Source organism: Dryobates pubescens, chromosome W (genome assembly GCF_014839835.1).
Source record: "Dryobates pubescens isolate bDryPub1 chromosome W, bDryPub1.pri, whole genome shotgun sequence".
In the NCBI taxonomy this organism is placed as follows: domain Eukaryota; kingdom Metazoa; phylum Chordata; class Aves; order Piciformes; family Picidae; genus Dryobates; species Dryobates pubescens.
In genome coordinates this window covers 2015472-2032542 of record NC_071656.1, presented here as the reverse complement: position 1 = coordinate 2032542, position 17071 = coordinate 2015472, and the positions used below count along the sequence as shown (strand labels likewise).

The window sequence follows — 17071 nt, the reverse complement described above, 5'->3', positions numbered from 1 at the left end:
TCTAGTTTACCTTGGGAAAGGATTTTTCAAAATATCTGGCTCCAAAAACTAAAACCTATGATTTTTAGTGACATCTGTTTGATGAAAAAAATACAGATCTCTAAAGAGAGAAACCAATAATCTTGTTTACTTAATCCACTATCCAATGCTATGGTAAAATTCTCATTCCACTGATTTCAGTGATTTAACATACAAAAAAATTTCCCAAATTATATCAGTGTCAGCAATACTGCTGGCAATGGGTGCATCAACTCAGGTAGGGAAAAGTAGACTCCTAGTGTGATGAATACTCACAATTTATAACATGAATTCATTTTGGGTCCCATTAAGCATATAAAGTGTTTTAAGATTTCACAGGTGAATCTCAAGACATTTCTTTCTCTTGAAATGGAGAGATTTTCTTTAAGAAGGCAACAAAAAGTTAAGATTTTCTACAAGGAAAGTCTGCTTTTCATGTTTAGGACAACTCAAAAACATGCTTATATAAAAAATATAAAAGAATAAAGAAGTCTTGGAATTTTATATTTGCCTCAATCAAGAAAACAAACAACTATTTATGTGAACTAAAATGTAGACCAGCATGATACTGTGAAACTTGAGAACATGATACATTACCTGTATGTATACTTAGTTATTCATGTTATTGATAAACCATTAGGACACTCAAATATATATCCAATAAAAACACAATTAAGAATCTTTAGAACTGTTCCTTCTTTCTGAAGAAGGTATTTCTATACACTAAATTTTCATCTATTATTAGAGTACAGGAAACAGAATCCACAAGGTGCTTTAACTAATGAGACCAAGTGCTGTTTTTAATTTCAAAACCTTTTGAGATAGTAAGCAGTTCATGGGGACCACACACATACTATGACAGATGAGCTGTTATATTATGTCTGTTGATTGGACTTGATATTTAGCCCACTGGTAACAGAGGAAGGAATTTTATGACATGCTGGAGCAGCGTACTGAAGGGGAGCCCATCTGAGTCAATACTTTGTCCAACCATTGTAGAGGTCCATTCAGATGAAGTTCAATCCAGCAAGGAGTGCTTGTTACTGTTTGCCGTCTAGAAAATAAAGAATAGGAAAGTCAGAAAGTAGCTTTGGCTACCATAGTTTTCAATCATATAATCAGATATGTTTCCATTCATATCTACTATACAGAAAGATAAAAATCTGCAACCACTGCCATAACTGTTGCTAATCTTTTTTTCAGACAGCCTTTGAAAGAAAAAAAGCTGCACAAAACAAACAAATAAAATACCCCAAACACCCCACATCTATAAGACAAATTGATAATCACATACTTGTCCATAATACATCAAGAATATTCTGCTCCAGTAAATAAGAACTGCAGCATTTGCTTCAAGTGCCACACCAAGAGATTTACTTCTAAAAAGAAATAATACTGAAGATTGTCCAACCAACATGGTGTTCACATCACAGATAGCTGTGTGCAGATGTTTATCAACCATCTTCAAGCATAACTGGGCTTGAATTTTGTAGACAACTACTGAGAAATATGGAATAGAAACATTTGACTCTGCACTGTCAGCATGGCCAAACAGCACAATACTACGGTGATCATAAGTTCTGGCTTTTTGTAGCCATTTGACAAGTTAAATGTATAAGGAAACTGCTAGACATTGTCAGAAACGCTATGTCAAAACATAGTGTGTGGTTATACTGTGCTAATTGATACTATCTCAAAGGAATACCAAACTTTATCTCTGATTTCCTGTAATGTTACACTTTTACATTTGTGTTGTACTGTAACATACTCACACAAACAATCTAAGTAAAAAATGTGTTTCTCTCATAGAATCATAGAATTATAGGATCATAGAATGGTCTGGGTTGGAAGGGACCTCCCAAGGTCATCTAGTCCAATCCCCTCTGCAGTAAGCAAAGGCATCTTCAACTAGATCAGGTTACCCAGAGGCCTGTTGAGCCTCACTTTGAATATCTCCAGGGATGGGGCCCCAACCACCTTCCTGGGCAACCTGTTCCAGTGTTCCACTACCGTCATGGTGAAGAACTTGTTCCTAACATCTAATCTAAATCTACTCTTCTCTGGTTTGAAGCCGTTGCCCCTCGTCCTATCAATACAGGCCTTTGTGAACAGTCTCTCTCCATCCTTCTTGTAGGCCCCCTTCAGGTACTGAAAGGCCACTATTAGATCTCCCTGGAGCCTCCTCTTTTCCAGACTGAACAACTCCAGGTCCCTCAGCCTGTCTTCATAGCAGAGGGGCTCCAACCCCCTGATAATTTTTTGTGGGAGAGCAGAAAATACCTATGGAAGGTTTCAGGACAAGAAAGAACAACAGGCCACTGATAATGGAAGAATGGCTTGATGATAAGAGGAGCTGACTGCAGTAAACAACCTGAAGTGTGAGACAGAAGGACACTTGCCTCCATGCAAGAACAGCTCAACCTGTTATGGGATGAAGATAACAATGGACAGCTGCATATCAAAGAAGAAAACTCAATTAGCAACAGGGTGTGGCCGTTTGACGCTGTGCCTTTAAGAAAGGGGCACACTGGCTAAATGTTTATAAAATATTTTGGTAGTCTAAACGAATTTCATTGGCCAAGGAGGGGGGAGGTGAGATTGGACCTAGGGGAGCTGGGAACTTTCTCTCAGTCTTCCTTCCTTCGCTGTCCCTTTCGGCTGGATTCTGCTTCTGGGATTCTGGCCAACTAAGATAAGAACTAACTCCCTGTGCATAGGCCTCTGTCTGCTGTACTAACTCCCCTTTCTTCTCATCTTCTACCTCTTTGGGGGAGAAGGGAGGTAGGGGGGTGAAGGGGGCACAGGGGGAAGCCCCCTCTGTGGGGGGTCTGGTTTCTGGTTGAGTTCATTTGCTGTATATTCCTGTACATATTGTAAAATACCTGTATTTGTTGTGTTACATATAATCTGTTTCCTTGTAAAATATACTCTCATTTCTCCGACTGGGTTTAGCCGTGGTCTCTTTCTCAGTGGGGGAGGGAAAGCAGAGCCTTTTGTGGCCGTTTGACGCTGTGCCTTTAAGGAAGGGGCACACTGGCTAAATGTTTGTAAAATATTTTGGTATTCTAAACGAATTTCATTGGTAGGATTGTGGGAGGTCAGATTGGACCCGGGGGAGCTGGGAACTTTCTCTCAGTCTTCCTTCCTTCACTGTCCCTCTCGGCTGGATCTGCTTCTGGGCTTCTTGCCAAAAGATAAGAACTAACTCCCTGTGCATAGGCCTCCGCTTGCTGTACTAACTCCCTTTTCGTCTCTTCTTCTACCTCTTTTGGGGGAGAAGGGAGGTAGGGGGGTGAAGGGGGCACAGGGGGAAGCCCCCTCTGTGGGGGGTCTGGTTTCTGGTTGAGTTCATTTGCTGTATATTCCTGTATATACTGTAAAATACCTGTATTTGTTGTGTTACATCTAATCTGTTTCCTTGTAAAATATAATCTCATTTCTCCGACTGGGTTTAGCTGTGGTCTCTTTCTCAGTGGGGGAGGGAAAGCAGAGCCTTTCCTTTCGAACCACCACACAGGGGTACAAAAATGTCAGGGAATTGCTTAGCCTGCTAGATTTTTCCTATATAAACTGCTTGTTCTGTACCAATAAATGATTCCTGCTTCATCTACATGGGAGTCCGTGCATGCATTCCAACAATTTTTGTGGCCTTCCTTTGGACCCGCTCCATCAACTCCATGTCCTTCCTATATTGAGGGCTCCAGATCTGGATGCAGTACTCCAGGTGAAGTCTCACCAGAGCAAAGTGGCAGAATCACCTCATTCGATCTGCTGGCCACACATCTTTTGATGCAGCCCAAGATGCGACTGGCCTTCTGGGATGCAAGCGCACACTGTCTACTTTTGTCCAGCTTCTTGTCCATCAGCACCAAGTCCTTTTCTAACAGGGCTGCTTTCTGTCACCTCATCCCCTAGTCTGTATTGATAGTGAGGGTTGTTCTGGCCCAGGTGCAGAACCCTGCACTTGCTCTTGTAAAACCTCATGAGGTTCTCCTGGGCTCACCTCTAACTTGTCCAGGTCCCTCTGGATGACATCCCATCCCTCTGGCACATGGACAGCACCACTCAGCTTGGTGTCATCTGTGAACTTGCTGATGGTGCACTTGATCCCAGTGTCTATAGCGTTGTTATAGTTTGAAGGTGGAACTTTACCCTAGTTCCTAATTGCAAAATAAGAGTAGGGATTTTCCATAGACTTAGAGTAAAAAAAAAGGTAAATAAATTACTATTGGACACAGAACAATAACAACTGATAGGTATATATCATTCCATTTGTTTGCTGAATAGCTTATACTTGGTTGCACAGGTAGTTCTTTCTTCTTCTGTTGCTTCTGCTTGCAACTTTTCTCTCTCTTTGTGGCCTTGCCAGGATAATCTCTGTTTTGACTACTCTGTGTGAGGTACGGGGAAGGGAAGGGAGGGAGGGGAGGAGGTTATTAACAGTCCCCATGGACTGCCCAGAGGGGTACTTCTGATTGTTGAGTTATAAATATATGTAAATATATTTTGTACATATTAATTGCATTTTATACTTCTAGATTTTAGCTTACCTTTTGTAAATATAACTTTCATTTTGCTTCTAAGTTCTGAGTTTGTTTTTTTGGGGAGAATTTACTCTGGGGTAATTTCCAATTAGTTGGGGGTGTAGTGAAGGATGCTTATGGTCAGGATTGTGCCCCAAACATTTCTGGAATATACTCTTCTGAGTGTTAAACCTTTTTGTTTCCCGCTTCTTTCTGGGGGCAACAGGGGGGATCCTGGCGCCACTGAGTCCAGGTAAACAGCCTGGGCATAGCACGTACTTACACCATATTTGGTAGGTGTTAGTCCATTGGTTAACCTTGCGTTAGCAACAGAATGCTCATTGGGCCAGTATTCACTGGGGCAAATGGTAAACAGAGGTCATTTGGTAAACGAGCCATCCCACACATCGCGTTGGAGCCTGTGAGTGTGTGCGTGCCAGTGCTGCCGTAGTCCACCTCGCCCGGGACTCAAGCCAGTGCCCCAAGAGACCTCACGCTCCTTTGCCACCGTCACCAAGCTGCGTGCGGTGCCGTGGACAGTATCCCGTGGGATCAACCACGACGCGATCCCTTGCTGCAGGAGGAGCGCTAGCAGCCCGTGTGAACCAGCGTCGCTGACCTGCCACAGCCCCCCCTCAAGCAGGAGACCTTTGTGTCCTGGGAGGAGCAGCAGCTACGCGGTGCAGCCACGCGGCCAGCGCCATTTCCTGTCTCCGTCTTACGGCACATCCGTGCCACGTTTCTGGACTATAAATATTATTAAGGAGAGATCTCACGAAGTCCTCAGCTTGTAAGTCAAGCCTTTCTTTATAGTTTCCAGTTGAGGTAGCGTTTGGATTTCTCCGAGTGGAGGGTTGCCGGTCACCGACCAACCCCTCCCCCCGCCGCTTTCTGAATTAATTTCGATTTTAGGTTCTGTGAATTGTTTGATTCAATTGCCCACATTTAAACATTCTGTAAAGATTGTTTCACTAACCGGATATTGATACCTGTGAAGGGTGACTGTAAATACCCCGTTACAGAGTTTATAAATAAATTTAACATATATTTTCATTGGTGTATCTGCCGCTCATTTTCTGAGGGCATATTCACGACATTAATGGCGCAGTGCAAGGGTTATCCAATAAGTGACTGTCTTTACAGAATGGGATACGTGATGACACGATCCGATATACAATGGGCTATAGAAAATCTGACAAATCCGGACCAAATTACTACGAAATTAGCCGAATACGTGGTCGAGCTATGCGCTGACCCAACCGCAGTAACCAAGGAAAGAGTTACTGCGATCGGGGCTTGCATAATGCGAGCACAAGACGAATTTACAGCATTGCAAGAAGAGATTAAAAAACTCGAGCTAAAAAATAACTCCCTGGAAAGAGAGTTAGGAAAGGCTGAGGCACAAAATGGTAAACTTCATGACTTGTTTACATTGCAAATTAAAGAAAGCAACGCTACTCTCAAGGCATTTGCGGGATCAGACACAGACTCTAATTCAAACCTCCCTGGGATCTCCCAGCCGCCTAGCCCTGAGGAGCCCCGCGGCCGCGATGTCGCTCCCGGACCCATATCTCCCGTACCCTCCTTTTACGAATTCCCCCCACCGCAGTCTCGCGGAAAGAACTTAAAAATAGCGAGTCCCACCGTAGCGCAAGACTTTAGACCCACGGTCTCCTTGGAGCTGCCGACGCTCCAAACAGCGAGTCCCGATTCACCCGTTCAGCCCAGCACATCAGCAGCAGCGCGCGAATTAAATCCGCCTGCTAGCAGTGCTCCAAGGAGCATAGTCTGGAAAAAATACCGGAGCTACCAAACGGAGAGAAACCCGTCTGACTGGGGCGATACGGATTACAGTTCGGAAGACGAACCCGTACGGAGCAAAGCCGTGTATTTACGTCCCGTTCTTAAAGAGCAATACACGGATGGCCACGGCGGCCGAGGGACAACAACTACCTCCGTTCGCCCCTATAGCGGAGCAAAGCTTCGGGAGCTGCAGGAGACGTTCTCACGAGAACCGGACAAGTCGGTAACAGACTTTTTGTATCGCATTATGGAATTGGGCGGGGATACAATTATTTTGAACCGTAATGAAGCAAAAGGCTGTTCATGGGGCCATGAGGTATTTTTGGGGATGGGTCCAGAGGGACATCACTCGTTAACTTCCCGTATCGCTCACTGGGCTGGAAGTTTAGACCCTATAGATAGAGATGAACCAACAGAAGTGAGGGTTACAAGTTCGGCTGAACTTACTGCCACAATTAAAAGGTTGGCGTGCGTTCAAGCAATGTACGATCACGGGGCATATTCTTCCCCATTAGATGCCCCAATTAACCCAGTGCGACTCAAAATTCTAATCCGTGGTCTGCCGCCGGGTCTAAAAAATGTATGTGATGCCAAAAAGGAGGAAATTGAACAAGTAATCGAAAGGAATAATGCCTCTGCTAATTCCCGGGAACACCACATGACTTGGGAAGAGCTTCTAATGGCATTATCCCACAAGGGCCGAGACCTGGGCTATTCTGACCATACGCTCACGACCAAAACTCCCAGCGACAGACACCATACCGGCTTCAAAAGCAACCACGCGGCGACGCCGCGGGGGAAGAAGCAGGAAGTGCGCCACGCTAAGGCATCCCCTACTGCAACTTCTGCGAGCTCAAGCAGCAGCACGGAGTCAGATCGCAGTCATCCGGGAAGTCCCCGAGGGAGAAATTCCCACCGCCGGAGAGATAAACAGCGTACTTCTAAGAGATTCTTCTCACCCAGAGAGAAATGGTATCGACTAGCACAGTCTCTGAATGTACCTGAATCCGTGATAGCGCCATTAGCAACAGGACAGTTAAAAGGAATAGTGCTGGCCTTGCAAAATAAATCTGGCAGCTGGAAAGAGGACAACTACAGAAGTGATCGCTGCGGCAAGGAGAATGAAGCTGGAAGCGGCAGTCCTAAAACTGTTTCACTCAGCAAGGATGCTAACCCCTTCATACCTCGCCGCCAGAGCCCTGATAAAAAGCCAAAAAACTAGACACAGCGGTAACTGGTCCAGGCCTCACTCATCGCTTTGTTAACACTTGTCAATGGTCTGAGGATCCAGAGCCTTTCATTTTGATTCCCACTGGACCTGATCGAACTGCTGTAAAATTCCTTATTGACACTGGGGCACAGATCAGTGTTTTGAATGTGCAACAAGCCAAACGCTTGAGGATCTTACCATCCCGCAAGAAGATAAAGATACAGGGTGTTACAGGAATGCCTCATACATGCCATTTAGCCAAAACAAGGTTGTGGCTTCCTGGCGACAAGCGGAGTACCCTGGTAGAAGTGGCCCTGAGTCCATACCCAGAGAACATCCTTGGATTTGATGTTTTAGCTGGCAAACGGTGGCATCTCCCTAACGGTACCTTGTGGTGCTTTGGCTCCTATGGAGTAGGAGCAAAAGGGACCAGAACCACTCGGGTAGGCACTCTCCAAATTGCTCCACCCTTACCCAAATCGAGCATCACATGTGTTGCACAATATTCCCTACCAGCAGCAGCCTGACAAGGTATCACTGAGGTGATTGCAGACCTGGAAAAGAGACAAATCATCACCAGGACACACTCACCCTATAACTCACCAGTGTGGCCAGTGCGTAAACCTGACGGACGATGGAGACTCACCATTGACTACAGAAGACTCAATAGCAACACACCTCCTCTCACTGCTGCAGTCCCAAGCCTGACATCCATCGTGACAGCAATCCGAGCTGCATCACACACTTGGATGGCTTCACTGGACATTAAGGACATGTACTTTATGATCCCTCTACGTGAGGAAGACAAACCACAGTTCGCTTTCACATGGCAAGGTTCCCAATTCACCTTCAATCGTCTTCCCCAGGGGTACAAGCACTCAGGAACCATGGCACACAATTCCCTAGCAGCACTGTTAGACACCATTGAAGTCCCAAAAGATGTAAGTGTGTACCAGTACATAGATGACATCTTTGTTGGGGGAAATGACAAAGGTAAGGTGGGTTCAGTAGCTGCAGCGATCTGGGATCTTTTAACCAAAAATGGGTTACAAGTCCCACGAGACAAATGTCAAGGCCCAAGCCAAGAGATTAAGTTTCTTGGATCCTGGTGGGTTGCAGGAGCAGTATCAGTGCCAGAGGATGCTCTTGAGGCTATTGAAAGGGATCAACTTCCCAATAACAAAAGGGAGCTTCAGCGGCTCTTGGGTACCTTGGGTTACTGGAGAAAACATATTCCAGGTTTCTCAGTAATTGCTCGTCCCCTCTATGACCTGCTTAAAAAGAACAGAGTCTGGGACTGGACCCCAAGGCACACTGAAAGCCTAAAAGTCTTGAAGGACGAATTAAAGGCTTACCAGAAATTGGGCCCTTTGCACCCACATGACCCCTTAAGGGCAGAATGGGGCTTTTCTGAACATGCTTCCTATTGTGGGGTTTTTCAAAGAGGACCCAAAGGCCCGAACAGAGCTCTTTTATTCTCTTCAACAGCATTCAAAGATGCTGAAAAGAGATACTCTGAATGGGAGAAGGGACTCCTGTCTTTGACCCGGGCTGTCAAAGAGGCCGAGAAGCTGCGCACTACGCAGGATATCGTAGTGCAGGGCCCATTCCCTTTGCTCAAAGCAATCCTAAATGGAACCCCTCCACCAGAGGGAATTGCTCAGATGGCTACCGTGAGAAAATGGTATGCCTATCTGGAAGGGATGGCTCAGCTTATGCCTCTAAGAGAGGGACCCACAAAGGTGTCCAAATTGCAGCAGCCCATCAACCCACATACTGTTCCTCTATGCCAGCCCTACAAGCCGTCTCCTATTCAGGTAGCACCTGAATTGACTGCTGATGCCAATACTGAAGGAGTGTGGTTCACCGATGCATCTGCCCAAAGGGTAGGATCACAGTGGCATTATAAAGCTGCAGCACTGGAAATTGGCACAGACAGGACTGTCATTGAAGAGGGTGAAGGCAGTGCCCAAGTGGGAGAACTGCGTGCCCTCATGCTAGCTGTGGAAAATGGTGCAGAGACCATCTACACTGATTTGTATGCCACTTTCAAAGGTGCCACCGAATGGATTTGCCAGTGGGAAGCAAATCAATGGATAGTTGGCAACACACCAGTTTGGAGGGCAACTGACTGGCAAAGACTACTAGAGATAAGTCGAGCCAGGACTATCAGAGTAGGATGGGTGAAGGGACACTCTAAGAAGCAAACCCCTGCTGCTACTTGGAATCAGCAAGTAGATGACTTAGCAAAAATCAGTGTAGTTGATCGTGAGGAAAAGGAGTGGGAGCGACTGGCTGAGTGGCTACATATTAAAAGAGGTCACTCAGGTAAGTCAGACCTTTACTACGAATGCAGATCCAGGGGGTGGCCAGTTTCTCTGACCACATGCGAAACCATTGTTTCAGCCTGCCCTCAGTGCCAGGTTACATTAAAAGCTAACCATCCTGGTCTGGCTCCAGCCCAGCATATTAAGAAAGACAAGGTGCTATGGAGCACATGGCAAATTGATTATGTGGGTCCCCTCCGACCCTCACATGGGAAAAAATACATACTGGTAGGGGTAGAAGTGGTTTCAGGCTTAGTCATGGCCACTGCCACTAGCACTGCTTCAGGAGCTCAAACCATTGACACTCTAAAGAACTGGTTGAGCATTCTGCCTATGCCTGAACATATTCAGAGTGATAATGGTTCACATTTCACCTCAACCTTAGTGCAAGACTGAGCCCGAGGGGAAGGAGTCAAATGGATGTTTCATACTCCATATTATCCCCAGGCAAATGGCATGGTGGAAAGGGCAAATGGCCTCATCAAGAAGCATGCAAATGTTTCAAGGAGTAACTGGGACAAACGCCTGCCTTCTGCAGTTTTCATTGTAAACAATCGATGGGGAAATTACGGCAGCCCCAAAGTCAAGGCATTCTGCCCTGCTGACCCAGTTAGGGATGTCAGCCACATGCCAGGGGAGGCAAAGGATGAACACCCACATTCACTAACAGAGATGCAGGTGGGCCAACCAGAGTTAGTGAAACTGCCTTCTATTGGGATTGTACCCATGACACTGGCTAAGCCCAGGGGTCTATACGCTTGGGAGGCTACTGACATCAATGGGAAAACTCATCGCATAAGTGCTCGGTGGGTCATTCCGAATTACTAACTGTCAAGCCCAGCTTTAAACACCGTGGCCAGTTTTGTTTCCCCACAGAGTGACAACGGTTCCAGTGGACAGACTATCCTGGAGATGAAGACCCGTCTCGGGAGTAACAGGGATCCATCACCAGTCAGGGGGTGGAGACTAGAAAACACTAAAGTCACTGGTACTGACGTTAGAATTAAGAAGTTCTATCCTGTTGTAGTATGCTTTGTTTAGAGTACAGTTGTACAGTTCTGAGATACGTATATATATGTATGATGTTCTTGTGATGTTTGTATATAATGTTTAATTCATCTTTGATAGAGTTTAATCATAGAACAGCATTTGCCCACATATACTTGCCCATAAGCAGGGGGTGGAATGTAGTGAAGGATGCTTATGGTCAGGATTGTGCCCCAAACATTTCTGGAATATACTCTTCTGAGTGTTAAACCTTTTTGTTTCCCGCTTCTTTCTGGGGGCAACAGGGGGGATCCTGGCGCCACTGAGTCCAGGTAAACAGCCTGGGCATAGCACGTACTTACACCATATTTGGTAGGTGTTAGTCCATTGGTTAACCTTGCGTTAGCAACAGAATGCTTATTGGGCCAGTATTCACTGGGGCAAATGGTAAACAGAGGTCGTTTGGTAAACGAGCCCCCCCACACATCGCGTTGGAGCCTGTGAGTGTGTGCGTGCCAGTGCTGCCGTAGTCCACCTCGCCCGGGACTCAAGCCAGTGCCCCAAGAGACCTCACGCTCCTTTGCCACCGTCACCAAGCTGCGTGCGGTGCCGTGGACAGTATCCCGTGGGATCAACCACGACGCGATCCCTTGCTGCAGGAGGAGCGCTAGCAGCCCGTGTGAACCAGCGTCGCTGACCTGCCACAGCCCCCCCTCGAGCGGGAGACCTTTGTGTCCTGGGAGGAGCAGCAGCCACGCGGTGCAGCCACGGGGCCAGCGCCATTTCCTGTCTCCGTCTTACGGCACATCCGTGCCACATTTCTGGACTATAAATATTATTAAGGAGAGATCTCACGAAGTCCTCAGCTTGTAAGTCAAGCCTTTCTTTATAGTTTCCAGTTGAGGTAGCGTTTGGATTTCTCCGAGTGGAGGGTTGCCGGTCACCGACCAACCCCTCCCCCCGCCGCTTTCTGAATTAGTTTCGATTTTAGGTTCTGTGAATTGTTTGATTCAATTGCCCACATTTAAACATTCTGTAAACATTGTTTCACTAACCGGATATTGATACCTGTGAAGGGTGACTGTAAATACCCCGTTACAGAGTTTATAAATAAATTTAACATATATTTTCATTGGTGTATCTGCCGCTCATTTTCTGAGGGCATATTCACGACAGGGGGGTACTCTCAACCTACCACAATTGTTGATATAAGTATTAAACAGTACAGGTCCCAGTACAGCCCCTGAGGGACACCACTTGTCACTGCTCTCCATCTGGACTTCAAGCCATTGAGCACCACCATTTGGATATGACCATCCAGCCAATTCCTTATCCACTGAACAGTCCACCCATCAAATCCTTCTCTCTCCAACTTGGCAAACAGGATGTTGTGGAGGACTGTGTCAAAGGCCTTGCAGAAATCCAGATAGATCACACCCTAAGGTTGTCCCTTATCCACTGACATAGTCACTTCATCATAGAAAGCCACTAAATTGGTCAGGCAGGATTTGCCCCTAGTAAAGCCATGCTGGCTGTATTGAATCACCTCCCCATTCTTCATGTGCCTTAGCATGTGTAGCAGGGAAGAATTAATTGGAGTTTGATTAGACATAGCCAACTGCCAAGGACTGCCTGGGAATAATTGGTGTTTGTGCCCAGCTACCCAGGGGTGTCTGGGAATGCTTAGTGGGAGCCCAGAAACTTACAGGTGCATGATAAGGGTAACAGATAACATGTGTCTGTAGGCCCCTTTGTTTATGAAACTGAGGGGGCATAGGAATGTGTTTACATCTGTGGCAATGCCAGCGACGAGCGGTGTGAGCAATCTGGCAGTGCAGGCCTAGAGCCTGACATGGTGGTAGGCCATGCTCAGCATAAGTGCAGAGCCAGATACGAGTGTACCAAACAGTGCTGTGCCTGCAGCATGTAACTAAAACAAGGCACTGGTAGCTATAAACATAGAAAGTTATCTTGGGACAACAGGACATGCACCTGCATCAACAAACCTCGCATGTCATTAGTAGTTGGACCAATAATCTATAATAGTGTGATGTGTGGTCACTCATAGGGAACCAACGAGGCCATGCCAACAAGGCACTCCGAGTTTATATGTTGTAGAAGTTCCCTTGCTACGCACTTCTACCTTTCCTTTCCCTTCTTCTTGTATGCTTTACTGTGCTATACTCGCACCATAGGCCTGCACCATAGGCCTGCAATACTGGAACAATAAAGGAACAATACTCGATCATATTGGTCAGCTGTATTGACTCCAATCTCCATCGTCGATAGACATCCTGTGATGATGGCGAAAGACCTTCAAGCTCTCGCTTGACCGCTAATAGACCTGAGGGAGCTGAAGATGAGGAAGGCTAGTGCTGGGCAGGGGTCATGCGACCCCCTGAGCAGACTGTGTGCATGAGCAGTAGGGTGAGGAGTTACACAACAGGATTGTGAAATACAGGTGGGGCTTTGTCTCCAAGACCCAGCCTCCTGTGATGCCCTGGCCCGGCCTCACAGGATGCAGGACCCTTAAAAAAACTGATGATTGCTACCGGGGGGGCCGCCACTTCTCTGATCCAACAAGACAAGATTTGATCTCGCAGGGACGCCTGCCTGGATGGGAGACAGTCAGCTCCGCTACTGTGCGATCTTTGGTACTTCCATGTTTCTTACAGGGTGCTTAGGGTAAGTTAGTTGTGCTTTGCTGGGGATTGGGCTCTGCTTTTGAGTTTTCTTCGTAGCCTGTGGGGTTATGCTGCACTTTATTTGGGATCGGGATCTGCTTTTGGGTTTCGTGGGTAGCTCATGGGGTTGTGCCTTGCTTTGGGATTCGTGCCTTGTAGTGCTACGGTGCAGCCTCATATGCCTTTTGTATTAAATACAGCCATACCTATTGGCACCTGTGGTACATGTAATTAATTAATTAATTCCTCATCGAAATGGGCTCACTGGAACATCATGTCATCTAGGGGGATCTGTTCTATGATCTTTCCAGGCATGGAGGTGAGGCTGACAGGTCAGTAGTTCCCAGGGTCCTCCTTTCTACCCTTTTTATAAATGGGTATAATGTTTCCTTTCTTCCAGTCACCAGGGACTTCACCTGACTGCCATGACTTTTCAAATATCATGGAGAGTGGCTTGGCAACTACATCAGCTAATTCCCTCAGGACTCTGGGATGCATTTCATCAGGTCCCATGGATCTGCATATCTTCAGGTTCCTCAGTTGGTCACACACCTTGTCTTCACTTACAGTGGGAGGGACTTTGTCTTCCTGGTCTCCATCCTGTGGGCCATCAACATGAGAGCCATGAGGAGAGGGGTTGCCAGTGAAGACTGAGGCAAAAAAGTTGTTGAGAATCTCAGCCTTCTCCTTGTCCATTGTTACTAGTTCAGCACTGTTGCTCATCAGGGGCGGTACTCTTTCTTTAACCTTCCTTTTCTGGTTTACATAGCTGTAGAAGCCTCTCTTGTGCTTCTATATAAGCTTGCCTATAATTTTCCACAACAGAAGTCCTTAATTAAACACAACTTCTACTACCATCCTCAATTCAAGCCAATGTGTATCAAGCAAAAAACTATAAGCTATTTTGTTTACCAAGGTTATAAAATCTATCACCTTGATATATTTGCATATTTAGGCACATATGCCATATACTTAAGATTTAAGTAATGCTTTGTCTTTGCCAAAGACTGTTGTATGAGAAACGTTTTTGACCAGTGCTTCCTGGTCTATTTTGACAATTCAGACTACATTCATTTAAATTCAAGGTTGTGTTTGCAGGAGCAACCTCTTGCTTTAATCACAACTACAGCATAACATACAAGTTTTGCTCATCAATAATTAATTTATTACAATCATATTAATTAGAGATGTAAAGAAACTAGTTCAATATTATGCCAGTAATCGGTTTCTGTCCTGTTCTGGCAGTATTTCCACTGCAGCTTTTTCAGCTTTATTGTCTCCAAATGGTTTATAGACTACTAACAACCAACATTTTCCCTCCTTAGAAATAACTTTACCAAAAGCCTCCACATTGTTTTAATCCAGCACTTAAACTCCATTCACTTCAAGCTGTCTCCATAAAATATGACTAAGTCTTTCTTCTGTTCTGATTTGAATGTTGCATTTAATTATGCGTAATTTTATACATACTTCATTTGAGCCAAAACTTAAGCCAGTTATTTCTTGGGTACCTCTTGCTAACAAAGAGGAACCAATTTATTCCATTACTCAAATTTCGCATTTCATCCAAATAGGCTTATATGAACCTGGCTTAATTTAGCTGAGATGCCTTCCCCACGTACTGATGCTGCTATTTACATATCTATTTCGAGAGTAGATAAAAGAATCAAAACCCTAGGATTCACAGTGGAGCCTACATGCCATTATTCAACCTCAGAAATTATATGGTTCAAAAATAAATCATTATGCATTACAATAAAGTATTGATATGTCAGATTTCATTCTTTCAGTGTACAATTTCTATAGGAGTTTAAGGAGCTTGTTTAAAATTACATCTCTAGCTCTCTAAAATAATGTAATCTTTAATACTGCTCAGTTAGAAGTCTCTCTTCTTCCCAAATTATTTTTTCCATTCAAAACCCTGGTTTTAGCAGTTTTACTACATAGGCGTCTTACTCCTGCAAAGTTTTTCTACTACAAGTTCCAAATATTTCTGTCCGCCATGACAGGACCGGAAGGGCCCCCACAGCGGCTGGTTTAGATCAGGACCTGTCAGCTTCTATTAAGGTGGCTGTAAATTCAAACACAGCTCCAGTTAAACAAGTAGCAGTCTTAAAGACCAGAGGTGGAAAGGCCAAAGCTGATCCAGGAGCTAGTGGAGCTAATGGAGGAGAAGAGCAGGAGACTGATCCTGGTGAGGGAACTACTGCCAGGAAAGGGCCTGCTGGAGATGAGGAGAAGGTTTGTCTTAGAGATATAGCTGAGTTATTGAGATCATCACAGGATGGAGATGCAGCTAAGACAGCAGCTGGCAGTGGTGCTTTTCAGCTTAAAGAGGTCCTTAGGAGAGTGACAGCAGGATTATGGGGACAAAAGGTTCAGGAAGATGTGATAGATGGAGAGCAAGATGACATCACCGAATGCTCGTCACCGAGGGAGGAGCTTCGCAATGTCCGTAAAGATTACCTCAGAGCAGATAAGGAACCCATCCTATCTTGGCTTGCTAGGTGTTATGATACAGGTGCTCCAGCTCTAATAGTTGGAGACAAGTCAGCAGCTCAGCTGGGAACTCTCTCAAAGGATAATGGAATAGATAGACATCTAGACAGGATTCCCGGTAAGGTTAATCTGTGGATACGCCTTTTAATGGCGGTTTCCCTGAGATACCCTTCCCGAGATGACCTTCCATGGAATCCTAAGCCCTGGACTACCATAGATGAGGGAATTAAGCATCTGAGAGAGTTTGCCATTAGAGAGATACGCTATGGTGACCATGATACTCTGAATCCTGACGATATTCCTGTGGCAGCTGGTCTTGATAAAAAGCTTATCAAACTTGCTCCTTCCAATTATGCAAACATTATGGCAAGTAGAATTGTGGCAAGAAATTATGGTGGAGATCCTCCTACAGTTGGCCAATTCACTGATCAACTAAGACAATTGGATGATAGCATGACACGTGTTTCTTTGGTTTCAGCCATTAAAGCTCTGTCTAGTGAGATAAAGGATTGCATGAGAGAGCTGAAGGATGAAATCAAAGATTCCATATACCAATTGGCACAAAGAGATAATTCCAAGTCTTCCTCCAGGTGGGTGCAGGTTTCAGCTGTGAGGAATAGACATCCTCCAAGGAGGTCATTCCAAAACAGGCCAAACCAAAACAGACCACCAAGGCAATCACGTAGGACTATTTGGATAACTCTGCGTGATCGGTTTGGTGAGAACATGAACAGGTGGGATGGTCAACCAACTTCTAATCTTTTCAGGAGACTGAGGGAACTGCAAAGTGGCAGAACCCAGGGTAGCAATACCAGAAGGGTGGCTGTTACTTCCACAGTTCCCCAGGACAACAATGACAGCTCCAACAGTGGCTCCAGTTCTAACACTGCACAGTGTGCTTGTTTCACCTGTGGAAATGTTCCCCATAACTAGGGGTGCCCTGCCTCCCGCCAGGGGGAGGAGAGGGATAATGGAGATAACAGAATCTATTGGGATGTGTACATCCAGTGGCCTGGCACT

General features: G+C 45.5%; 1 protein-coding gene across 1 annotated transcript in view; it reads right to left on the bottom strand.

Moving 5' to 3' along the window:
* Positions 1-566: 566 nt before the first annotated feature.
* The window catches only part of LOC128899328 (mothers against decapentaplegic homolog 2-like), a 168393-nt gene continuing 151888 nt past the window's right edge, over positions 567-17071 (bottom strand). Inside the window, exon 12 of the mRNA XM_054177719.1 lies at positions 567-1072. Within this exon, the coding sequence (XP_054033694.1) occupies positions 949-1072 (124 nt within the window). The 3' untranslated portion in view covers positions 567-948. The remainder of the gene's footprint in view (positions 1073-17071) is intronic.